Source organism: Lissotriton vulgaris, chromosome 12, assembly GCF_964263255.1.
Source record: "Lissotriton vulgaris chromosome 12, aLisVul1.2, whole genome shotgun sequence".
Lineage (NCBI taxonomy): Eukaryota > Metazoa > Chordata > Amphibia > Caudata > Salamandridae > Lissotriton > Lissotriton vulgaris.
This window is the reverse complement of record NC_141700.1, coordinates 574,533,282-574,559,800: the sequence shown is the minus strand read 5'-3', so window position 1 is coordinate 574,559,800 and position 26,519 is coordinate 574,533,282. Positions and strand designations below refer to the sequence as shown.

Below are 26,519 nucleotides of genomic sequence, written 5' to 3'. Positions count from 1 at the left end.
CAAGAATCCTCGGGCCAGCGTTTGCACTCTGTCTATGTTCAAATGCTTGTATTAGATTGGCCTGTCCTTTCCCACAGTTGGCACCGAGCAGCTGTCCGCAGTGTAAGTTGCCCTTACTATCCTCCAAGGTGTCTTGACAAAATATTGGGCAAAATATTTCCGGAGACAGAAATATCTGAAAATAAATATTATGACATACAAATATCGTGATGCACAAATATCTTTGACAAGAATATTGTTTTTTGAGGTAAGTAATGTTGTTTAAAATAATTATTGATGTTTTAATATCGTTTTCACTAACACAGTGGTTAAAAATATTATTTTTTTATTATCTGACTGTGCTTTAGTTGATGTATTCATTTTATGTGTTACTATTTTATATACAAATATAAGTATACATTTGTAAATATAGTTTATAATTTTAAGTAAATCAGACTTTTAAAAACATGTATAATAATTTAGCCCTAGATGTAGGTAATAGCAATTTACCGAATGGTAAATACCGAATTTTACAGATTCGGTATTCACTATTCGGTAATTGCTATGTAGGTAAAATAATCGGTAAAAATACCGAATTTGTATGATTCGGTAATTACTGATTCTGTAATTACAGAATCGGTATTTGCCATTGATTCCTATGGGCCTTGAAGCCCATAGGAATCAATGGCAAATACCGATTCTGTAATTACAGAATCGGTAAAATTACCGATTTTGCAAGGATGACAGGGTGTCACTTTGACACCCTGTTGCACCCCTGTTTCTGGCTTGTGTGCCATTTGACACACAGACATGCCCTTAGGGCATGTCTGTGTGCCACATGGCACAGGTATACATGCACAGATGTGCATGTACACTGGAATTCGTTATTTACCATGGAATAGTATTCCATGGTAAATAACGATTCGGTAAGGGCCCGTGGCACTGATTACAGTGCCACCTACATCTTGATTTACAGAATCGGTAAATTTACCGATTCGGTAAATAAAATGCCCCCTACATCTCAAAAGCCAAATACCGGTCGGAAACGGCCGAAATCGGCCGTTTCCGACCGCTATTAAGGCTCCTACATCTGGCCCTTAGAGTTTTGTAGGGGTTGTTGGATTTATAGGGGATAAAGTGGGAAGTTAATAAGTTAATAATTATAAATTTTTTAATACATTTTATTTAATGACATGACTGATATTTATTATTTAAATTATATAATATTGATTTATTTTGGTTATGTTATTTGCGGGCTGTTAGATTTGTGAGATATAGGGTGGGAGGTTAATACAGTAATAATTATCAGCAACTAACTGTTAATTGTTAAGTAGTTAGTTAATTGATCTTTAATTCAGTAATATATGTAATACTTTTTTATTTTACTTTACTGATATTTTGGTTGCAGACTGCTAGGTTTGTGTGGGTGTGAAGTTAATTAAGTAATAATTAATTAACAATTTATTAATTTTTTTATTATTTTATATTGCTAGGTGTGTAGGAGTTTAAGCGATGAAGTTCATTTATAAATACATAATTAATGGACAATTAATTATTAATTAAATATTTATTTGATATTAAATATATACATTATTGAATCAGTTTTTCTAAGTTGTATTTTAGATGTGGGCTGCTTGGTTTGTAGGGATATAGAGTGAAGTTAAGTAATAATTGAACAACAATTATTTACTATTGTTTATTTTTTTACATTACATATCTACATGTTTTTATGTTAATTAGTTTTTTTATATTAAGAGTTTGATATTTTTTCTTCATTCATGATGTTACTTATTTATGGAATGTGTTTGAAGTGAAGTACTTACTCATGTTTAGACTGTAGTAGGATTAACCTCTTTGCAGTTCAACACTTTCCCCACTGTTGTGTTTGGAGTAGGACTGGTAAACCTCACCGCTCTGAAATCCAATGGTATCCTACAGTTGTACAACCTGGAGAGGGAATAGTAAATGTTACCCCTCCAAAGTCCAACACTTACCCTACTGTAAGGCTGACTGGAGTGGGACTAGTAAATGTTACCCCATCAACATCCAATGCTTTCCCTACTGTTGCCTTGTTTGGAGTAAGAATGGTAATTTTAGCCCCTCAGAAGTTCAACACATTCCCTACTGTTCAGTTGTTTGGAGTGGGAATAGGAAATTTTACTCCTCCAAAATCCAAGTCTTTCTTTACTTTTGCACTGTTTCGAGTTGAGCCTCAAAGCATCCACGGTCCCTGCCAGCTGCCCGGCTCCTGCAGATGCTGGTATTGCTTTGACACAGACAGAGGTACTAACACGCTAACAAGCAATTGTGCTCCACTTTGAGTAAGGAAAAGCAAAATGCTCTAACTTCCTGAAGCGGAGCACAATTTGATATGGATTGACGGGAGAGGTAAAGCTATGTCCTGGGGTTGCCGGTACCCAGGGCCATCTAGGGCTTCAGGAGTGGGGCCACATGCCCCTCTCCTTTGCAGGCTACACCCCAGGGAGGTGATAGTCCTTAGGGCGCCGGGGGACTGGAGCTCCTTGCATTAATAATAGAATTAGCCCTGGGCTGGTGGCGGTCCCTGGGGGAGCAGGTGGCCCGCATGACCCACTTGCATTTCTGTCATATTTCCGCCCACATTAATACAACATTTGTCCTGGGGAGGTGGCAGTCCCCAGGGCGCAGAGATTGTCTAGGACAACCCCCACATAAATAAAATTGTGACTAATGCCCTGGGGAGGTGGAGATCCCTGGGACTGTAGGGGAGGCACTCATTTTACAAATAGTGCTAGGGAGGTGGTAAACCCCGGGGCTGCAAGGGTACCATACTGGCCTCTCTGCATCATTTTATTGATAGCTGCGGGGAGTTAGGCAGGTCAGCTACAGTATCAGGGGGACCCTTGAAACAATACCTTTGGAGATGCAGGGCTTCAGTCCTTGTGGGGAGCTATGGAGGAGTGGCATTGGAAAGCGTTTAGCTGGAAGTCGGTGCAGGAGTTGTCAGGCCCTTGAAGTCACAGACGTTGCTGGTCGAACTCCATGAATTTGTAGTGAGGAGGGCTGGCGTCGGCAGGCATCAGGGCTGCCGTGTGAAGCAGAGCGGTGCAGCGCGTTGTACCCTCAGGTCGCAGTGTAGGCAGCCGCTCAGTGACGGTCGTCAAGCGGCGTCAGTGAAACCAGGGCTGCAGTGCGAAGTGAGGTGTTGCTTGTTGCTGTGCTGAAAGCTCACGGTGCAAGCAGCATTGTTGTTGCTGAAGCGTTGTTATCGGTAGACCCAAGGCTGCAGTGTGAGGTGGGGCAATGCAATGTGCAGGGTCCACAGGTTGTGATGCAGGCAGTGGCATCGGTTGATGATCTGGAGTCAATGGTGCTGGCATCAGTGGGACCAAAATACAAGCAGTGGCGTTGGTGTCAGCTTGGAGCGTTGGTGAGATCAGGGCTGCGGTGCGAAGTGGGATGGCGCTCTGTGTTCTTCACAAGCAGTGTTCGCAGGTTGTGGTGCACGCAGCCTCGTCGTTGCGAAGTGCTGTGACCTAAGGCCATGGTGCAAGTAGCGGCTCTGTGGCTGCATTGAATGGCAGTGCCGGTGACCGCCGGGTTGCAGAGTAAAGTGCAGCAGTGCCCTCTGTGTTGCCTTCAGGTCACAGAGAAGGCAAAAGCTTTATTGACAGTGGTGGGTTACTTACCTTTCTCCTCTGTGGCAGCTGAAACATCCAGTTCCAGAAGTCAGTACCCAGAAGATGTTAAAGTCTTTGATTTCCCTGAGACTTCCAGCAAGAGACAAGCTCTACATCAAGCCCTTGGCGATACTTAGTATGCAGAAACAACAGTCCAGTCCAGTCCCTGGGCAAGACAAAAGCAGCAATTGCAGGCTAACCCAGCGAAGCACACAGCAAAGTGGTATTCTCTAGTCACAGCTCTTCCAGCTCTTCTTCCTGGCAGATTCCTTAGTCCAGCAGTAATCTAACGTTCTGAGGTCAGGGCCCAATTTTTATATCACATTTTCCTTTGAAGTTGGTACAAACACAGTCCCTCTGGCATACATGAACCAGTTCTTCATGGCTCAGCCCAGGTTCTCTACGGGTGATGGAGATAACTTTGTGGAAGGCAGTCACAGTCCATTCGTGTGCAAATGACATCTCCTCGCACTACTCAAAATCCAGCCAGGTCTATTGAGCCTGGCTATGAGTCACCCGGGAAAGGCAGGACACACCTCAACCCCCCCCACCATTGTGTCTGTTTACTATGAATACACATCCCCAGCTCCTGTCATTCTGAACCCAAACAGTGATTACATAAATGGCCTACCTTTCACATACACTGCACCCTACCCATGAGCGTACTCTGGGCCTACCTGTGGGGTGCCTTTTACGGTAGAAAAGTACAGTTTGGGCCTGGCAAGTGAGTACATTGGGCAGGTCAACATGTCAGTAAAGACTGCATGCAGACACTGCAGTGGCCAGTCTGAGACTCCTTTGAAAGGCTGCTTGTGTGGGTGGCACAACCAGTGCTGAAGCCCACTAGTGGAATTTGATTTACAGGCCCTGGGCACACACAGTGCACTGTACTAGGGACTTACTAGTAAATAAAATATCCCAATCATGGAAAACCAATCATAACACAATTTGCATAGAGAGCATAAGACCTTTACCATTGAATAGCATAGACAAGTGCCTAGAGTCCTAAAATCAACTTAAAATAGGTCAAAAGCAGGAGCTCAAAAAGCAGTGGGGAAAACCCGCAGAAAAAGCCAAGTCTAACATCAGTCCTCACAAAGATAGTGTTTGTCTGGTTCTGTCAGGATTTATCCACGCTACGAGGAACGATCCGGTCCTCACAACGTGGGTTATATATATATATATATTCCTGCTTCAAACCACACCAACAGCGAGTCACTCTTCAAAGCGGGTGCTGCAACGCGGTGGTGTACCGCGATAAGTATGAAGGCTCAACCACTTCTCAGTTTCAATGAAAAGAAAGGCAGCACTCCCAGGATTTCAGCACAGATGAGTTTTTTATTATCTCGACAGACGCGTTTCGGGAAAGCTCCCTTCCTCGGTGTCAAACATTTACGCTCTGTGCGGTGCCATTATTTAAACAGACATCTGGCCAAGAAAAGTAAACACAAACGAGGGACAACCGCACACGTCTCTATGCGGGAAGCGCCATTTGTAAGTGTAGTATTTACAAAGTCAAGATTTCTCAGACAGCAATACATTTCCTAATTGTCTGTGACTATGGAATGTAATATAGCCGTGGATCGGCAATCGCTACCCAGCCGGGTCGCGAGGTCCCTCCTGTGAGCGGTCAACAAGGTGGAAAGTGCATAAGGGGGACAAGTGCGCATAACTTCTATAAAGCGCCATGTGTAAATAACATATTTACAAGAAGTGAACATTTACAAATAACGACACATTTCATTGATTATCATTACAGTCAAACAGTGTTAATTTCTAATTAGATATCAAGCCGTGGATCGGCTATTGCAACCCAATTCGGATTGCTACATCCCCTATGATGTAACCAATATGACCATCAATTTCATTCCAATATAAACCACCGTTGACCGTTACACAGAATTAATTTAACATTGGTCCAGAATCAAAGTGAATATCTGTCACACAATATCCCCCATCCCGAAAGCAGCGATAACGGAACACTCTGGACATACTCAACAACAAAACTTTCATATTTTCTATCCTGAAACATATAATTGCAAATTCTCAAATTTGTTCTAGAAGATAGATATTATGGAGAAATACATCTAAATACATGATATATGATCAGTCCACGTGCAAAAAATCGAATTCCATAAGATACCTTAGCTGTATAACTCTCTGTGAATTCATTTAGCCTAAATGTATAGACATCTCCTCCCCGCTGTTAAGGCCTGCAGGGACCTTTGACTGTAGGTCCACTATATATCGTGACTCTAGTCTCCTGAGCTTTAGTAATCTGTCCCCTCCCCTGACATTATCTGGGACATGGTCCAAACAGAAGTATTGTAACAGATTCCTGTTGCTCTTGTGCTTGATCGCAAAGTGTCGAGCGACTGGATAGGAAAAATCCTTGCTAGCAATTGCTCTCATATGCTCCAGGATTCTAAGTTTCACTGGGTTGATTGTCCTCCCTATATAGATAAGTTTACAGGGACAGCGTAGACAGTATACAGCGTGGCTCGTGTGGCAAGACATAAATTTATTAATTCTTCTGCCACCCTTACATCCCTTCACTTCATAGGATAGTACACGCTTACTATATGCACAAGCTTTGCATCTTCCACAGGGGAAGAATCCCTTAGCTTCTTTTATTGATCCAGTATTCTTCGCTATTGGATCTAGATGACTGTGCACTAGTTGGTCACGAAGAGACCTTGCCTATTTAAAGGTAATAAGGGGTGCCGGTGGGATGTCCATACCAATAATGTTATCCGTCTTAAGGACATGCCAATGTTTCTTCATCAGAAATCTGAGTTTATTTGAATCACAAGAGTATGTAGTTATTAGGCAAAACCTCCCTTCTTCCAGATTGTTTTTCTCTTTTTTCTTTTTAAACAATGACTCCCTCTGTAGTTGTTTAACACGACGGAGTGCATTGTCTAGGAGATTTTTCTTGTAACCTCTTGCCAGAAATCTGCCGGTACTTTCAACGACAGCCTCTTTGAAATCAGAATCAAACGAACAGTTGCGTCTAAGTCTCATGAATTCCCCATAGGGGATGCTTTTGACTAGGCTGTGGGGGTGGCTGCTAGACGCATGTAGCGTGCTGTTTCCCGCAGGGGGTTTTCTGTAAAGTGCTGTTTTGACTTTACCATCACATATCTCCACTTTCAGATCCAGATAATTGGCTGATAATGAACTTATCTGGCCAGTAAAAACCAGATTGCAACTGTTATTGTTTAACACTTTAACATAACATTCTGCCTCTTCTGACGAGCCATTCCAGACTAGGAACAGGTCGTCTATGTATCTAAACCAAGATACAATTTTATTTGACCATTCCTCGTTTTCTGGGGCCCAGGCTACCTGCTCCTCCCACCTGCCCACGAATAAATTCGCTTAACTGGGGGCGAAGCAGGAACCCATCGCCGTGCCGGAGACTTGTCTGAACATGTTATCCTGAAAAAGAAATATGTTATTTCTAAGGCAGAATTCAATTAATTCCAGTAACATTTCATTGTGCATCGCCAACTTCAATGGTCTTTTCTGCAGAAAGTAATTCACCGCATGTAAGCCTTTAGTATGGTCAATGCATGTATAGAGACTGGTAATGTCAAGTGTTATTAGGCAATATGAAGGTTGCCAGTCTAGTTTTTCAGTTTGTTCGATAAAGTCTGTTGTGTCTCTTATATAAGATTTCAAAGAAAGAACCATTTCAAACAAAAAATAGTCTAGGAATTTCGAGAGGTTCTCTGTCAGTCCCCCGTTTGAGGAAATGATGGCTCGCCCCGGTGGTTTATCAATGTTCTTATGTATCTTAGGAAGATAATAGAATGTTGGTAAAGTTGGATTAATTGTCTTCAAGAATAGATACTCATCCAGATCGAGCATATGTTTATCGTGCCATTTCTTTAATATGTCACATAGTTTCTTGATGCTCTCCTGGTACACGGATTTTGAACAAGATTCGTAACAGGTCTCGTCTCCCAGTTGCCGCATTGACTCCTCAACATATGACTCCCGTGATAGAATGACCACATTGCCCCCCTTGTCGGAAGGTTTGCAGATAATACTGCTGTCCTCTGCTAGATGTTTTACTGCCATTCGTCGTGCTTTGGTGAGATTGTCCTTCCTGTTCCCCGGCAGCTTTTCAACTCTTAAAGCCATTAGTTCTTTGATCATTAAGTCCCAGAAAATGAAATGTCAATAGCATCTGAAGGCATTTGTGGTAGAAATTTGGAAGTGGGTTTCAACCCACTACTAGGTGCCTGTTGCTTTATGTCAACTCTCGATAGTCTCTGAGATAATGTTACCGGAGTTGCGGTGTAATCCACGACATTTTCTTGTCGTAGATTTTCCAAAATTTCCAATGCCGTTAAGTCATTTACATGGAGAAAATCTGTTTCTCTTTGACTGGTTTTCAAATACTTGATCTCTTTAGGGGTTGGTTTGATTTTGTAGTATTTGTACAGTTTGATTTTATGAATACATTTGAATAAGTCTATTCTTGTTTTTGTGTATTCCTTTCGATCGTTTGGGCAGAATGTGAGTCCTAATTTCAGTACTGATTCTTTGCAAGGTGTTAGTTCTTTATGCGATAAATTCACAATGGTTAAGAGATCCTGTTTCTCTACCATCTGGCTCCTCTTTTGCTCCTCGTTACTCTCGGTGTTGTGGGTGCGGTTCTTCCCCTTTCCCTTCCCCTTCCAGCCGCCCCTCCAGGTTTGTCGTCCTCTTCTGGGGGTTTGTTCTTTCCACCCCTTAGCCAGTTTTGTCGGATGATTTTGAATTCCTGCTGAAAAGGGGTTTTTGTTAAAGTATCTGAGGAGCTGGCCAAGCCATCACCTGATCGTTCGTCTTCTGTGACTTCCGATTCTGAAGTTTCCACAGTGGTTTGACTGTTGATTTTTGGGTCTTGTTTTTGTTTGCCAACTCCTTGCGGCTCTGGTCATATCTTTTAGCGAAAGTTAGGATCCTGCCCATGGCATAATCCTGTTCATCCCGGTCAAATTTTTCTTGTTTCCGGTTTTTAATTTTCATTTCATATTTCTCCAATCTTTTCTTCATTGATGTTCTCAGTTGTTCCTGTTGGTCCTTCTCAGGATTCTGTGTTAGCTCTTCCTCGAGCGCCTCGATCTCTTTCAAGGCCTTGTCCCGATCGCTCCAGGCGAATTGTATCAGAATTTCCAACATCCCTTTACATGATGATGCTATATGTGCTGCCCAGGCCTCCAACAGCAAGGGATCTGAATTTTCGTAGGCTGGGACAGTGAAAATACGCAAACCTCTTGGGACTCGTTGCACCTCTATGTAGCTTTGAAGGGAGGTGCCCTCCCACCATTTGCGTATTTCCCTCTCGTAGAGCTTTTCTAGTTTCATAAATTGAGCAGCCAGAACATTTCCGACCTCCGCCGCCGGTTTCTGCGGTGGTTGCGTGATGTCAGGGTTTTTGTTTTTAAATATCCCCACTGCCGCTGCACGACGTTCCGTGACATTGAACATCTTAGTCTGGTGGTTGATACTGTGGTGCTCCGGTCACGGAACACTCCTCCCACCATTAACTCACTGTTTTGCTTACTGATCCCTCGCTTAGCCGCAACTGATAATACGACGAGTGTGAAAAAATAATCAAGGCTTACCGCGTTTCGTCGCGGTTCTGTCCAATGGCTTGATATCTAATTAGAAATGAGCACTGTTTGACTGTAATGATAATCAATGAAATGTGTCGTTATTTGTAAATGTTCACTTCTTATAAATATGTTATTTACACATGGCGCTTTATAGAAGTTATGCGCACTTGTCTCCCTTATGCACTTTCCACCTTGTTGACCGCTCACAGGAGGGACCTCGCGACCCGGCTGGGTCGCGATTGCCGATCCACGGCTATATTACATTCCATAGTCACAGACAATTAGGAAATGTATTGCTGTCTGAGAAATCTTGACTTTGTAAATACTACACTTACAAATGGTGCTTACCGCATAGAGACGTGTGCGGTTGTCCCTCGTTTGTGTTTACTTTTCTTGGCCAGATGTCTGTTTAAATAATGGCGCCGCGCAGAGCGTAAATGTTTGACACCGAGGAAGGGAGCTTTCCCGAAACGCGTCTGTCGAGATAATAAAAAACTCATCTGTGCTAAAATCCCGGGAGTGCTGCCTTTCTTTTCATTGAAACTGAGAAGTGGTTGAGCCTTCATATATATATATATATATATATATATATATATATATATATATATATATATATATATATATATATATACACACACGCACACACACATGCATGCACACACACACACGCACACTGCCTTAAACCCCCGTGACGTTCTCTTCCTTAAGGAATTTGGTTTTCCGTAGTAAGACTGCTAATCTTTTACAGCCGAATTTAAAGTGTCAGCAGAAATTGATGCAAGATTGCAACATGGATACACTGCCAGCACAGAGCACTAGTTATAATTTTCTGCTTCTTCCGAGTTTCAAAACTGATCAAGGGGAGAAATGTGTGTAAATTGTCTTTGCTATTAGCTTTATCCAACGATATTTGCTTTACCACAGTTTATTGGCCACACAAGTTCATTTGGTAATACAGGCAAAACCTAGGGCCAAGTGCTGTTTGTGCAGAAGACTTCATTTTAACTCTTGAAAAACACAATATGTTCCTGATGTTAAAGTTACTGTAGGACTCAATAATCTTTCTACATTGTACTCTGATGTTTTTGTGCTCTAGGTTGCACAGTTTTTTTTTACATTCGTCTCTTGAAGGAGAACATTGTCAATTTTCTGTGAGGGTTTTGGGGTTCCACTCCTTAGTCCCCTAGAATTAATTAAACTACAACAGATAGAAGGAGTGTACCCAGGACACAAAGTCCTAGGACGGAGAACAACGATTACGAAAATAAAGAATTATTTCTTTTTTAGTAAACCCCTCACTCACCGACCTGGTCGGTGAAATGCTTCATCATCGGGGTCCACCCGAGTGACCGAGTGTCACTCAGGTGTGCTTCGACGCCTGCAACTGCAGCGGAGATGGTTCATTTGTGAATGAGTGAAGTGGTGAAATTTAAAAGTATGCTACGTGTACTCCCTATAAACTTTAATATGGAGTCAGTATGCCACTAATAAAAACAGGTGGGATACTACTATTGGTGTAATTTGACCAAGGAGTATCAGTCTTTAAGTGAAGAGATGGTCAACATGTTTCAAACGTGTATCAATTGTCGGTTTTCGTCTGGACCAAAAAAAGGAAAAAAGGGGCCGGGAGGTCTGCACACGCTAAGGCGCATCCTTCCCTGACCCACCAGTGTGCTAGACCGTGTACTTACGGATTCGTTTTCTTGCCACCTTCTGTGTAAGGGCAATCTGAAACAATAAAACACAGCATAGTGGTGGTGCAAAGGTGTACAATTGTGTTACAATTTGCACCATGTGGTATGTCTATCGTCTCCGTGATGTTTCGTTTTGCACGCAAAAATCCATTGGTGTTGTAACATCGGGGGAGTCTGTGTAAAGTGTCATATTAATCACAATTCTAACTTTATTGTTCATTCTTACAATTGCGAGGTAATATTAACGATTAAAGAAAGTGTATTTAACGATTCAGACACAAGTGTGCTGTTTGCAAAGGTCCACATTGAAAATGAAGATTTGAACAAAATTGTCAATTTTTTCACTTACGAAATAATGTTAATGTCAAAGGTGACAAACAGAGGATTAGTGCACATTACAGACCAGTGGTCTCTGGCGGCATTTGTCACTCCGTGGGTCTTCTGAAAGGGCTATAGGGTTGGAATCAACACTAGCTGTCGGGATAATGCCCCTGAGATATGTAGTAGTTAACAAAGGGGTTGAATGTGGGTCATAGTATGCCTTGCTTGGTCCTGAGTTTATACAAACTGGTCATTGTGTCGATCATCTTTGTCTAACAGTATACCAAGGTATATTGTCGTTCAGGCCCGATGTATTGGTGGAAATTCTATATATCCATCTCTGTTCTTTTTCGAACAAACGTTGTGTGGTATTCCCGCCTGGTTGGACAACTTCAATTATGATCCACCTCATGTCATTCGTGGTGTGGTTCATCGCCAGGAAGTGTTCTGTTAGTTTTGTGGTCACCTTTTTGCATCTGATTGTGCTTCTATGTTCGCAGATGCGTTGTTTGACTTTCCTCCCGATCATACCCACATATTGTAAGCCACAAGGACAGGACACTAGGTAGACCACGTTTTGACTGTTGCAATTAGTATGGGTTCGCTGTGTCCAGACTTTTCCTATTTCCAGTTGTAGGGTTTTTGTAGCAGTGGTCAGCTGACACACACTGCAATTGCCACATGGGTAGTTGCCAGTGACTTTAGGGAGACCCCATGCAATGAGTACTGTGGTTTCTTCATTTGTCCTAGCGAGTTTGGGACGGGTATGTACAAGTGTGTCTCTTATACTCCTGGCTCATTTGAATGAGAACAGTGGTTTTTCCAAGTGAAGATTACCCGTGTTCAGTATTTTCCAATGCCCTGAGATGCGAGAGTTTCCATCCTAGCGCACTGAAAGAAAACCTTCCATATGGCCAATATCTCCGCCTGAGAAGAAATTGCAGTAAACTAGAAGACTATCAGAGCCAGGCAAAAGATCTGACTGAGAAGTTGTCAGATAGAGGTCATCCTAACCACATCCTGAAGAAAGTCCAAAAAAGAGCCAGAAAGCAGCCAAGAGACGCTCTCCATGAAGATAAAGTGAAGGAGGAAAAACAGCCACCTCTTACTTGTGTCACCACATTCAATACATTGTCCAACAAAATGACAAAATGTATCAATAAACATTGGAAAATACTGAACACAAGTAATCCTCACTGGGAAAAACCACTGTTCTCATTCAAACGAGCCAGGAGTATAAGAGACACACTCGTACATACCCGTCCCAAACTCGCTAGGACAAATGAAGAAACCACAGTACTCAGTGCATGGGGTCTGCCTAATGTCTCTGGCCACTACCCATGTGGCAATTGCAGTGTGTGCCACCTGACCACTGCTACAAAAACCCTACAATTGGAAATAGGAAAAGTCTTGTTGGACAGGCCTCGGGGAAGGCCCGCTCCCTCCCTGCATGACGGGGACCGGACCCCTGCTCTCCCTGTATCCCCAACAAGAACCATCCCGGCAACCCGCTGGGGCAACCCACGACCCATCCACAACTGAACTCCAGCACCGAACACCCCAGTATCGGCTGACCCGGGCCCCGTCAGCACCACTGCCCCGGCCCAGCCGCCATCTTTGGACACTGCATAACAAGGCCGCGTGGCCTCGGCTCGACCCCAACCCTGGGCCTGGCCAGGCCCCGACATCGAGGCACCACCATCCACCTAGGGGGTGAAGAGACCACTTGGCAGGTCAATGGGAGAAGGAGTGTCAATGGCTCCCCTCCGCCAGGTGTCGATCGCCCCCGGCCTCCCCGGGCGCTGGCTCCACCCCCCTGCTGGGTGTCTGGACTCCCTCATCCCGGACTTCCCGACCTCCAAGTGCGAGGGTCCGGACATCAAAGGAGACCAGACCTATAACTGGGGCAGCTCCAGAGCAGGAGGGCAGTTGTATCTTGGAGTCGAGAGACACCGTGAAGAACTCATCCTTGGAGGCCTGCTGGCGCTGCCGCGGCCCTTTCTTGTGAACCATCTCCGAGGCCTGCTGGCGCTGCCGCGGCCCTTTCTTGTGAACCATCTCCGAAGCCTGCTGGCGCTGCTGCAGCCCTCTCCAACGCGAACCATCGTCTTGGCCTGCTGGCGCTGCCGCGGCCTTCCTCGCCGTGCACCATCTTCGTAGTCTGCTGGCGCTGCCGCGGCCCTCCTCATTGTGATCCATCTTCCTAGCCTGCTGGCGCTGCCGCGGCCCTCCTCGCTAACATTGGTGGCCAGCGGCGCGATCCGAGCCAACGCTTAATCGTACAGAAAGTAACTCACCCCACGACACACAACCACCATGACAACAAAAGAGAGCGGAACAACGGAACAACGGAAAAATTCCAGATGGAAAAACTAGAAGAATACAGCCACAGAGAACTAAAACAATTCTGCATAGAACTGGGCATTGCTACCACAGGACTGAGCACGAAAGAGGACTTCAAACATGCCCTGGAATCTTGGGCAGAGACGGGTACGGCCGTACCCCAAAACCAAAGCCTTGAGACAACCGAAACAAGCACTGCGCCGACAGAAGAAAGAAGACCGGGTCTCTCACCAGAGGAGGCCCGAGAACGAGAAAAGAGCAGGCTCCACGAATTGGAACTAGCTCGACTTCGATTAGATGGAGAACTCAAATTGGCGGAACAAAAAATAACTTTGGAACACTTACGGCTCCGAGAGGAGCGAGAAGAGAAACAAAGGCAGAGAGAGTTAGAAGAGAAAAAGCTAGCCTACGATCATGAGTGCAACTTGAAGGAACTAGAGATTCGGAGGCAGAACAAAGATCTCGGGGTCCCCGGGCACCCAAGCCCCCTGTCACTACGGACCCCAAGGTCCACATCCCCAAGGATGTCGTCAGAGAATATTACCGTAACGATGATATCCAGCAATGGTTCAAAGCCTATGAAGTAGCCATGACCTCCCACCGGATTCCCCGGAGCGACTGGGGAGCCAGGTTATGGGGGAGGTTTGTCAACGAAGGGCGAGACGCCCTGCTGCAACTCCCGGACCATCAGATGACATCCTACGACCACATGAAAGCCGCCCTCCTCACTCGATACGGACTCACGCCCGAGATGTACCGCCAGAGGTTCCGCGACTGCAAACGGATCCCGGGTACGACTTGGGTGGAGTATGTGAACTTCTTTAGCCGAGCATTCGAGGGGTGTATCAAGGGCAGCAAGGTGACCACTTACGAGCAACTCTTTGACCTTATTGTATGGGAGCACCTTTCTAACAACTGCTTCGTCGAGCTCAGGCAGCACCTCCTTGACAGTAAACTGACTGAACCTCGGCAACTCGCCGTCGAGGCTGATCGATGGGAAAGCACCCGAGTTTCCAGAAACGGGCCCAGCGAACAGAACAGAGCCGCCCAAGGGTTCCATCGCCCCCGAGGGGGAGGAGGAGGCCAGGGTCGGGGCAGAGACACCGTCCCGGTGGCTCCCGCCAGCAACACCCCACCCCCGGCCGGCAGGGGGAACCTCCCGATGCGACCAGGTTTCCGCGCCAACGTTACCTGCCACCGATGCCAGCGACCCGGCCACTACGCCAATGATCCCAACTGCCCGAAGAACCAGAGCCCTATGCCCCGCCAGGTTGCTGCCGCCGCCCTGGGAGAAGAGCAAACCCAAGAAGACACTGAAGAGTACGAGCCAGACCAGCCCGAATGGGAACCAGCCACCATGTCCCTGGTCTGCCTAGGGGAAAGAGACTTGATTCCGCGGGCACCCCTTCCCGCCAACACGCAGAAGTACAGCCAGTGGGTCAACATTAATGGGCACTGGGCTGAAGCCCTCCGCGACACCGGGGCCAGTGTGACCGCAGTCCGCTGCCATCTGGTGACCCCGGACCAGATCTTGCCAAATATCCTTTGCCCCGTACGGTCGGCCGACAACTCAGAAAGCCTATGTCGGATGGCATGCGTCCCCTTCGAGTGGGGAGGAGTATCCGGAATGCTGAAAGTAACTGTCCGCGATGATGCCCCCGTGGACTGCCTCCTGGGGAACGACCTCGAAAGTTCCCCCTGGTCAGCCGTCGAGAGAAGAGAGCACCTGGGGATGCTGGGCCTCCCTGAATGGGTCTGCGTAACGACCCGGTCCATGACCGCCCGCGCCATCCCCAGTCCCGAAGAACCCGAATGGCCAGAGCCTCCTCCCCCAATCGTCCAAGAGGGAGCCACCCTAGAAGCCAGTTCTCAGGAACCCAGCGAAGAAGGACTCGATCGGCTCCAGGACCTTCCCGAACTGGCCCAGTGGCGTCAAGAGGGTGGCCCCACCCAGGAACAATTCCAACAGGAGCAGAGAGCATGTCCTTCCCTCGAGGGACTCCGGCAGCAAGCCCTCGCCCAGAGCGCAGGAGACACCTCGGGGGCCCACTGGATTTATTGGGACAATGACCTGCTCTACAGTGAGCAAAAGATTGCTGAGCTGGGGGCCAGCCGGGTGCTGGTGGTCCCCCTCCGCTTTAGAGACTTCCTCTTGAACCAAGCACACAATGTGCCCCTTGCCGGACACCTGGGGCAAGACAAAACGTACAGCCGCCTGGTGACCCACTTCTACTGGCCCAAAATGCGGAATGATGCATCCAACCACTGCCGGGCCTGCCCAACCTGCCAGGCCAGCGGGAAGAGCGGCCGAAAGATCAAAGCACCCTTGCAGCCTTTCCCCATCGTCACCACCCCGTTTGAACGGGTGGGAATAGACATTGTGGGGCCCCTGGACCCCCGAACAGCACAAGGACACCGGTTCATCCTAGTCCTGGTGGACCACGCCACCCGCTATCCCGAGGCCATCCCTCTTCGGACCGTAACGGCGCCCGTGGTAGGCCGAGCCCTGATGGGGATCTTCTCTCGGGTGGGCTTCCCCCGGGAAGTCGTCAGCGACAGGGGCACGAACTTTATCTCTAAATACATGAAGTCTCTCTGGCAACAGTGCGGGGTCACCTACAAATTCACGACCCCCTATCACCCGCAAGGAAATAGACTGGTCGAGCGGTTTAACTGCACCCTCAAGGGGATGATCATGGGCCTAGAAGAGCCCCTACGTCGCCAATGGGATGTGCTGCTCCCGTGCCTCCTGTTCGCCTACCGAGAAGTCCCCCAGAAATCCCTGGGCTTCAGCCCATTCGAACTCCTGTATGGACACCCGGTCCGGGGTCCCCTCAGCCTGGTCAAAGAAGGGTGGGAGGTGGCCCCCCAGAAGACTCCTCCGGATGTAGACAAGTACCTCCGGACCCTCCGCAACCAGACCCGGCGATTCAGGGAACTCGCCAAGGCCAACCTTGAAGCCAGTCAGGAGGACATGAAGAGATGGTATGATCAGCATGCCTCCTCCATCGAGTTCGAGCCGGGACAACAAGTCTGGGTGATGTCCCCGGTTGAACCCTGCGCCCTACAGGACAAATGGACAGGGCCCTTCAAGGTGATAGAGCGCAAGGGTCCCGTCACCTACCTGATCGACATGGAGTCCCCCCGGAACCCCCTACGGGTCCTCCACGCCAACAGACTCAAACCCCACTTCGTACGCTCTGAACTCAGCCTCCTGATGGCTACCGATAGTGGGACGGAAGAAGACTCCGAGCCCCTTCCTGACCTGCTGAGGACACTCGAGCAGGACGGCTCAGTGGAAGGGGTCAGACTCTCCGATGCCTTATCCCCAGAGCAACGCCAAGACTGTCGAGATCTCCAGCTACAATTCGCAGACCTGTTTTCTCTCATCCCCGGAGTCACCCCCTGGTGCCTTCACGACGTGGACACCGGGGATAGCCCCCCTATTCGACACAGGGCGTACCGAGTGCCAGATCGAGTGCGCGCCTGCATCCAGAACGAAGTCTCCAAAATGCTGGCTCTAGGAGTGATCGAACCGTCTGACAGCCCCTGGGCCAGCCCAGTCGTACTGGTTCCCAAGGCTGCCGCCCTGGGCATGGCCCCCGAGCTCCGGTTCTGTGTGGACTATCGGGGCCTGAACGCCGTTACCAGAACCGACGCTCACCCCATCCCCCGGGCGGATGAGCTGATTGACCGCATGGGGGCCGCCCGCTACCTGAGCATCTTTGATCTAACAGCGGGCTACTGGCAGATCGGCCTCACCCCCGGGGCCCAAGAGCGATCCGCCTTCTCTACCCCGGATGGCCACTACCACTTCAAGGTGATGCCCTTCGGCATGAAAAACGCCCCAGCTACCTTCCAGAGACTCGTGAACCAAGTACTGGCGGGCCTCGAAGAATTCAGCGCCGCCTATCTAGACGACATTGCTGTATACAGTCACCACTGGGCAGACCACCTCCACCACCTCCGGGAGGTACTGCACGCCCTCCGGCAGGCCGGGCTCACCATCAAAGCCAGCAAATGCCAGATTGGCCAAGGGTCCATGACCTACCTGGGACACCAAGTGGGGAGGGGTCTGGTGGCCCCCCTCCAGCTCAAGATCGCTGCCATCCAGGCCTGGCAACCACCTGTCACCCAAACCGAGGTCCGAGCCTTCCTGGGGCTCACCGGGTACTACCGGTGGTTTGTAAAGTACTATGGCAGCATTGTGGGGCCCCTCACAGAACTCACATCCAAGAAGAACCCCAAAACAGTCAACTGGACTCCGGACTGTCAAGCGGCCTTTGAGAAATTAAAGGCCGCCATGTGCACCGCCCCCGTACTCCAGGCCCCCGACTACAGCCGGGAGTTCATAGTACAGACGGACGCCTCAGATCATGGCATTGGGGCCGTCCTCTCTCAACTCAACACCGAGGGCGTCGATCAGCCAGTGGCCTTCATCAGCCGACGCCTGCTGGCCCGAGAACAGCGCTGGAGCACCATCGAGCGCGAGGCCTTCGCCGTGGTATGGGCCCTCAAGAAGCTCCGGCCCTATCTCTTCGGTACCCACTTCCGGGTGCAAACAGATCACCGACCCCTGCAATGGCTGATGCAGATGCGGGGAGAGAACCCAAAACTGTTGCGATGGTCCATCTCCCTGCAGGGGATGGATTTCACTGTGGAACATCGTCCAGGCCAAGATCACGCCAACGCAGACGGCCTGTCACGCTTCTTCCGCCTCGGCGAGGAGAGTACCCAAGAGGATGGGTGACTCTCCCTGCCTTCAGCTGGGGGGGACGCATGTTGGACAGGCCTCGGGGAAGGCCCGCTCCCTCCCTGCATGACGGGGACCGGACCCCTGCTCTCCCTGTATCCCCGACAAGAACCATCCCGGCAACCCGCTGGGGCAACCCACGACCCATCCACAACTGAACTCCAGCACCGAACACCCCAGTATCGGCTGGCCCGGGCCCCCGTCAGCACCACTGCCCCGGCCCAGCCGCCATCTTTGGACACTGCATAACAAGGCCGCGTGGCCTCGGCTCGACCCCAACCCAGGGCCTGGCCAGGCCCCGACATCGAGGCACCACCATCCACCTAGGGGGTGAAGAGACCACTTGGCAGGTCAATGGGAGAAGGAGTGTCAATGGCTCCCCTCCGCCAGGTGTCGATCGCCCCCGGCCTCCCCGGGCGCTGGCTCCACCCCCCTGCTGGGTGTCTGGACTCCCTCATCCCGGACCTCCCGACCTCCAAGTGCGAGGGTCCGGACATCAAAGGAGACCAGACCTATAACTGGGGCAGCTCCAGAGCAGGAGGGCAGTTGTATCTTGGAGTCGAGAGACACCGTGAAGAACTCATCCTTGGAGGCCTGCTGGCGCTGCCGCGGCCCTTTCTTGTGAACCATCTCCGAGGCCTGCTGGCGCTGCCGCGGCCCTTTCTTGTGAACCATCTCCGAGGCCTGCTGGCGCTGCCACGGCCCTTTCTTGTGAACCATCTCCGAGGCCTGCTGGCGCTGCCGCGGCCCTTTCTTGTGAACCATCTCCGAAGCCTGCTGGCGCTGCCGCGGCCCTCTCCAACGCAAACGATCGTCTTGGCCTGCTGGCGCTGCCGCGGCCTTCCTCGCCGTGCACCATCTTTGTAGCCTGCTGGCGCTGCCGCGGCCCTCCTCGTTGTGATCCATCTTCCTAGCCTGCTGGCGCTGCTGCGGCGCTCCTCGCTGTGAACCATCATCCTAGCCTGCTGGCGCTGCCGCGGCCCATCGTTGCGGACCCCCAAGCTCGAAGATTGTGAGCTTCCCTCTTGCCGCACCTGTACCGGTCCGGTACTAAGACTGTCCCGCTACCCCTTTCCCCTACAGAGACTAGAATTGGGAGGAGGATCCTCGTGTCCTGACCCCACTGTATCTCTTATCACCTTGCCTCAAGATTCTTATATAAAGTGTGTTGAACTCATCCTTGTGTGGTGTCCATCTGTGGGGGGGAAGTTACTTGTCTGTACGATCGCCGGAGACGGCCCTCACCGGAGGCCTCTCCCCCTGCACTTGGCCGACCCTCCGGGTCCCCGTCTAGCAAGTCTGGACACAGCGGACCCATATTAATTGCAACAGTCAAAACGTGGTCTACCTAGTGACCTGCCCTTGTGGCTTACAATATGTGGGTATGACCGGGAGGAAAGTCAAACAACGCATCTGCGAACATAGAAGCACAATCAGATGCAAAAAGGTGACCACAAAACTAACAGGACACTTCCTGGCGATGAACCACACCACAAATGACATGAGGTGGACCATAATTGAAGTTTTCCAACCAGGCGGGAATACCACACAATGTTTGTTCGAAAAAGAACAGAGATGGATATATAGACTTTCCACCAATACATCAGGCTTGAACGACAATATACCTTGGTATACTGTTAGACAAAGATGATTGACACAATGACCAGTTTGTATAAACTCAGGACCAAGCAATACATACTATGATCCACATTCAACCCCTTTGTTAACTACTACATATCTCAGGGGCATGATCCCGACAGTTGTGTTGATTCCAACCCTATACCCCTTTCAGAAGACCCACAGTGTGACAAATGCCGCCAGAGACCACCGGTCTGTAATGTGCACTAATCCTCTGTTTGTCACCCTTGAACATTAACATTATTTCATAACTGGAAAAATTGACAATTTTGTTCAAATCTTCATTTTCAATGTGGACCTTTGCAAACAACACACTTGAGTCTGAATCGTTAAATACACTTCCTTTAATCGTTAATATTACCTCACAATTGTAAGAATGAACAATAAAGTTAGAATTGTGATTAATATGACACTTTACACAGACTCCCCCGATGTTACAACACCAATATCCTTGAGTATCGATCCCTAAATATACCCCCACACGATTCCAGAGCCGCAGTCACCTGATCAAGGACTACACGCTCTGATTGGCTAACGTTGGTCCAATCGTACGGCACCCTTTCAAAACACACATAAGTGCAGCTTGCACTATCCTCGGGATGCCGTACGGAATAGATAGGTATCTGACGGGCCATTGTCTTTTGACAAGTAAGTGTTGGGGTGGAGAGGGTGGGCAAGCAATTTCCCACGCTTCACTACTGCGAGATCCAAAAGGGATTTCTTTGACAACGAGCCTCCACTAATGCTCGTATGTGTTTCTTCCGTTCACAAAACGCTCATAGGCAGCCCCCCAACAGGCTTCCATGGGGTTTCCTTACTAAAAATTACTAGTAAGTCCGCCGTTGAGTGTACTTTTCTATGACTTCACACTTATTTAATTTAAAAAAAATCGGATCACTAGTGAAAGATACCTTGGCTTCCTCACCTTACTTTGTGCGATTATGTGTAAATATGTCCGTTGACAGTATGCACATTTTGACCCAATGCAGTCATTTAGCGTCCGTAAAATCGCTACGTTGCATACAAGACACCCACTATCTGATGGCGAATGCACAGTGGGTATGTATATTAACTTGCGAAGACACCCAGCTGGGTCACACATTGGCACCTTATGAAATGGTGTGATACAGCATGCAAAACCAAACATCATGGAGACGCTAGACATACCACATGGAGCATATTGTAACACAATTGTACACCTTTGCACCACCACTATGCTGTGTTTTATTGTTTCAGATTGCCCTTACACAGAAGGTGGCAAGAAAACTAAACCGTAAGTACACAGTCTAGCACACTGGTGGGTCAAGGAAGGGTGCGCCTTAGCGTGTGCAGACCTCCCGGACCCTTTTTTTCCTTTTTTTGGTCCTACGAAAACCGACAATTGATACGCGGTTGAAACATGTTGACCATCTCTTCACTTAAAGACTGATACTCCTTGGCCAAATTACACCAATAGTAGTATACCACCTGTTTTTATTAGTGGCATACTGACTCCATATTTAAGTTTATAGGGAGTACACGTAGCACACTTTTTAATTTCACCACTTCACAAAAAAAAAGCTCCGCCGCAGTTGCAGGTGTCGAAGCACACGTGAGTGGTACTCGGACACTCGGGTGGACCCCGATGATGAATCATGTCACCGACCAGGTCGGTGAGTGAAGGGTTTTCTAAAAAAGAAATAATTCTTTCTATTCGTAATTGTTGTTCTCCGTACTAGGACTTTGTGTCCTGGGTACACTCCTTCTATCTGTTGTTGCTTAGATGTAAATCGGCACCACGATGAGGCCGTAAATCTGTTTAGCACCTAGATAACTCTGGGTAAGTTTTGCGCTTTAGAAATTCTATTTCATTCATTCATTCATTAGTTGGTGTCGATTTGTGACTTTCTGAGCGACTTGGGCCATCATACTGTTAAAATACTCTCACCCATGGTGTCATTAACAGAACACACACAAGTTCAATATGCATCTTTCTCCTTTAATTCGAACATTTCGACTCTCCATCTAAAACTGCAAAAAAAATCAAATAATTCTAATATTACAGGGTATTGGAATGTCAATATTTTATCTGTGTATGGTCTGTACATTCAAATTTTTTTCTTCCGTGAAGAATAACAAAAAATGTTTGAAGTTCAAAGCAGTGTACAGATGTAAGTCTTGATTTGCTCTGTGTGCGCTACTAAGGGACTGAAGCAGAGTCGGGCAATGATAGAATAATGACAATTCAACCAGTATGCTCCTCCTAGAGCAGCGCCTACTCTTGAAATTTAAAGTTTTTTCCTCACCACCAAATACGAAGTGAGGCCCTTTATCTACATCCTGCATCCTCTAATAATATGTCATTTCAAGTTTTTATCACATTTGTACTCTATATAATTAATTATTTTTAAATATATGATGTATCCACTGTTCTATTATTTCCAGAAACCCCAATGGTGATGGATTACCTCAGTGGCCAGTCTATGATGTTGGAGAGCAGTACCTTGAGATAAACCTTCAGCAGAAGACGGGGAGTAAACTGAGGCATGATCGAATGACGTTTTGGAGCAAGATATTCCCTGAAAAAATGAAGGCAACCAACGTCCAAAATAAAAAGACTTTGGAGTTATAATAATCAAGTAGATAGAATTATGTTTTGTTTTTTGATTGATTAATTAAACAATATTACATTTTAAAGTACAATGAAGACTTTATGGAAAGGTTAGTCTCATTCTCTTTTGTTTGGGGGGGTTGTTGTGTGAGAAATTGCCCTCTTTTTGAATAGTTGCCACACTTTTTGCTGAACTGCTGATGTGCTTTGACTGAGTGTGCCCTGGGTTCCTGCCAAACAGGTACCCAGGGCCTAAGTTCGTTCCCTAAACTGCATTGAAAACAAAATCCAATTGGCACTCTTCGGCCACAGGTCAGTCCCTTGTAAATGGTACCACAGGTGCCAAGGGTGCTGTGGCCAGAGAAGGCTTCTAAGGGCTGCAGCACTCATTGTGCAACCCTTAGAGGCCCTGTACCTTTTTACACTCACACACTGCCTTGGCAACCTGCTACTTTTGGTGCCTTGCCTACAACCCACTACCCTGGCATAGGTCAGCCACCCCTCTAGCTGGATGCACTATACCAGTGGAGAGGGTACAGGTGCATGAGCCCTGTACCCCTACCGTCTCTAAGTCAATTCCCAGGCATTGTTAGTGCACTAAGGCAATAAACAGTATATGGTGCTGGGAGTTTATTGTTACGAACTCCACAGTACCATATTGGCTTTACTGAAAACTTGGAAGTTTGGTATCAAACTTCTCGGCACTTTAAACCCACACTGATGCCAGTGTGGGATTTAATGAAAAATGCACCCAGAGGGCATCTTATAGATGCCCCCTGAAAAACGACCTAACACTAGTGTACAGGCTGAGTGGCCGCTCGCCAACTGCAACCACCAGACATGTTTCTAGACCCCTGGGATGAGAGCTTGCTGCTCTTGGGGTCTGAATATATGCACATCCTGGGACGAGGTGCCAAGCCTCCTCCCCCAGGATGGGCAGGGTCCATGAAAGGGAACCTTCAAAGGCTTGCCGCATCTGTGAGATTTCCAAGGCCTTTGGTACTTCTAGCAACTGCCCCCACCGGTTCTAATCCCAACTTTGGGTAAAAGAATAGACGGGAAAACCAAGTGAGGAAGGGAGGTGTGCTCACCTTTGCCAAGCCCACTCCCCAGGTGGGGGAGGCGAGGTGAAGTACAACTCTCAGTCCCCACCATCTTGCAGATGGGGGGAACCAGCCAACCAGAGTGAGGCATATGCCCCCCTCCCACTGGAGGGTGGCATAATAGGGGGTGTACCCACCCCACGGAAGAGACCCATTGGTCCCAACCTTTACCTTTCAGTAATGCCCCTAAATCTAGTATTGGGGGCAACCCTGAATCTTGCCTTTTCCGACAAGAATCAACCAAGAAGAAGAGAAGAAGAAGGACCGAAGAGCTGTGCTGACACTAAGAAGAGGAGGACAACCACTGACTTGGCCCCAGCCCTACCGGCCTATCCTAACTTGAACCTGCTCCAGCAAAATCCCAGTGTGTCCTGCAGCCAGTAACCTCTAGAACCCTGAGGACCTGCCCTGCCTTCCACAAGAAAGACTTTGTCTCCTCTGAGCACTGGATTTGCTCACCCATAGACCTCTGGCTCTGGCCAAATCAGTGAGTCTGCACCACCCTGCATCCGTCGCCTAGAGCCTGAGTTCGAGTGATTCAACACCACAAGGAGGTCCCCCCAGTGATCCTGACCTGAGATCTGGTGATCCCTGACCTGCCTAGAATCTCCAAGCGAAGCCTGCAGCCTCTCTCTGGAGGCTCCCCCGACCGCGACTGGAGCTGGTAAGAAAACCAGACGCCTAAAGACACCCCTGCACTCGATGCCCCATGGCCTAGGGTGGCCCAACCGACGGTGTCTGTGCATCCCCAGGCATCCCAACTTACCTCTCCAACTGGTGGACACCTCTAGAAGATCTTCATCCCTGACCCTGCAGTCTTTGTTGCAGCCTGATAATCCCCATTGAAAACAACAGGGCACCCTGATGCCAAAACAGTACCCTGCGAGTGTACTTTGGGTGCTAACTTGGAACCCCCTTTGCCCTGAGCAATAATGGTGCTTCAAGGGAAAGAGAAGCCACCAACACTCTTAGCTTGTCTGAGGAGAGCCCCAGTCATTTAAATAGATGCAATGCCCCGGGCAGCCAACGTCATAATAAATGTGTCCAAAAAGTTTGTTTGTTCCTTGTTCCTTTATTTTCTTTTCTTCTTCATGATTCAAATGTTGTGCTTAGTTACACTGCATAGTCACTTGAACAGTTTCAGTAGCCTTCAAGTGTTTTGTCAGTAAGGTATGTAATCACCTCTGACTTCATCAGGGCTACAAATTAAATGCAATTACAGACCATTAATTAGAATAAGTTACTCAGAACGTAAACACTTTACCGTAAAGTGCTCCATATAGTGCCTCTTGTGCCTGCATTACAGTGATGCAATTTTAAAATCATCAAATACTGTGATCATGCCCACATATTGTAGTCATCTGCATATTGCAGTCACTTAGAAATACATTTAAAAATATAAAAAATAAAATATATAAAAATACCATCATAAGGTACCTACCATTGATGTATCCATAAGGTACCTACCATCGATGTATCAGTCATGAAACATTTGTGCAAACCAGGTTTACAAAGCTCAAATAGGGAAGCAGAATGTCTATGAGGGTAAGCCTATCTCTTTATAACCTCTTCACCTCAGTGCTACTTATAACCCATAAGTTGGTTTTCTAATTAAATAGTATCCACACAACAGGTCACCTGCTATATAGCACATCAGTATTACTTCGAATGTACAAATATTTGGTTCTCAGTCCCCTCTGTTAAAAAAAAACCTCATATTAGGTGTAAACCATGTACTCAAAATTGGATAATGTGTATAATCCTCAAATTCTCACCTGTGAAACGGTAAAGTTCACCCAACTCTAAAGTAAGTTAAAATGCCCAATATTATATTATATATTTCCTGTACTTGAATTGTATTTAATAGCAATAATAGATGGCATAATTGGCAAGTATGCTGATTCACTTATCCACCACATTTTCACTGATTTATGCATATAAGTATCTATATTAACACCATTCTGAGCACCTCTCATTCAATAAGGCCGTCCCTGTACGTTTTTTTTTCCATTGGTTCATCACTTCCCTTTCTAAGTTCATTTTTATTTTATATATTAATCTCATTTTCTTCTGAAAAAAATGTGCTGTCCTCTTAGATTTAGATGCAGGTATTTTATCGTTATACACATGGCAAACTCATAAAATACAAGTTGGAGACTTATTTAGTAACATATCTGCATTTAGACATCCCAAGTAATGAGTTTCAACACTAAGCAACTTTTTAGCCGCCATATTGGTTAAACTAAAGTGGTGGTTGTGAAGGCGGTTTTGGCCGCCATCTTAGACTAACGTGTTATCTAGTAATCGCTTTGTTTGTGAACACCACTTGTTGCAAGCGTCATAAGATTTGGGGATTAAAATGGAATCGACAATTTTTGTTAACAATAGCAATGTTATGTGACAGCTGAATGGGTATCTTAGCAGTAATTAAGCGCTTTAGAGCGGTGTTCCTCTATAGTATTTAAACCTGAGACAATATGGTGCCAGTTCACTATGCCGTAGCGCGCATATGGATGGAGTACTCTCTTCCTGAGGATACTACAAGATATAGGTATGCACAATAGAAAATACGTACTCATGCTATCTACGGCCTTATTACTTTGATGAGATTTAGTTGATTGCTTTTGGCTTGACCATTAATCTACCATTTGTGGTTTTTGGTTAAGATTATGCGCTTTTACAAAATTTAGTATGATGTATTTGGATGTGGTTCGAAACTTTCATAGCTTTGTGACATGGTTTGGTGATATGGACAATTTCCATCATTAAGGAGTCATTTCTATGATGATGTTTTGTTTTTAAAATTAGGTTACTGGCGGATTTGTCA

General features: G+C 47.3%; 1 protein-coding gene across 2 annotated transcripts in view; it reads left to right on the top strand.

Moving 5' to 3' along the window:
- LOC147677777 (fatty acyl-CoA hydrolase precursor, medium chain-like) overlaps nt 1-22,698 on the top strand; it is a 239,784-nt gene extending 217,086 nt beyond the window's left edge. For both annotated transcript variants that reach the window (XM_086945434.1, XM_086945435.1), the window contains exon 14: nt 22,424-22,698. In XM_086945434.1, coding sequence (XP_086801560.1) covers nt 22,424-22,610 — 187 coding nt within the window. In that variant the 3' untranslated portion in view covers nt 22,611-22,698. The remainder of the gene's footprint in view (nt 1-22,423) is intronic.
- Nucleotides 22,699-26,519: the final 3,821 nt, after the last annotated feature.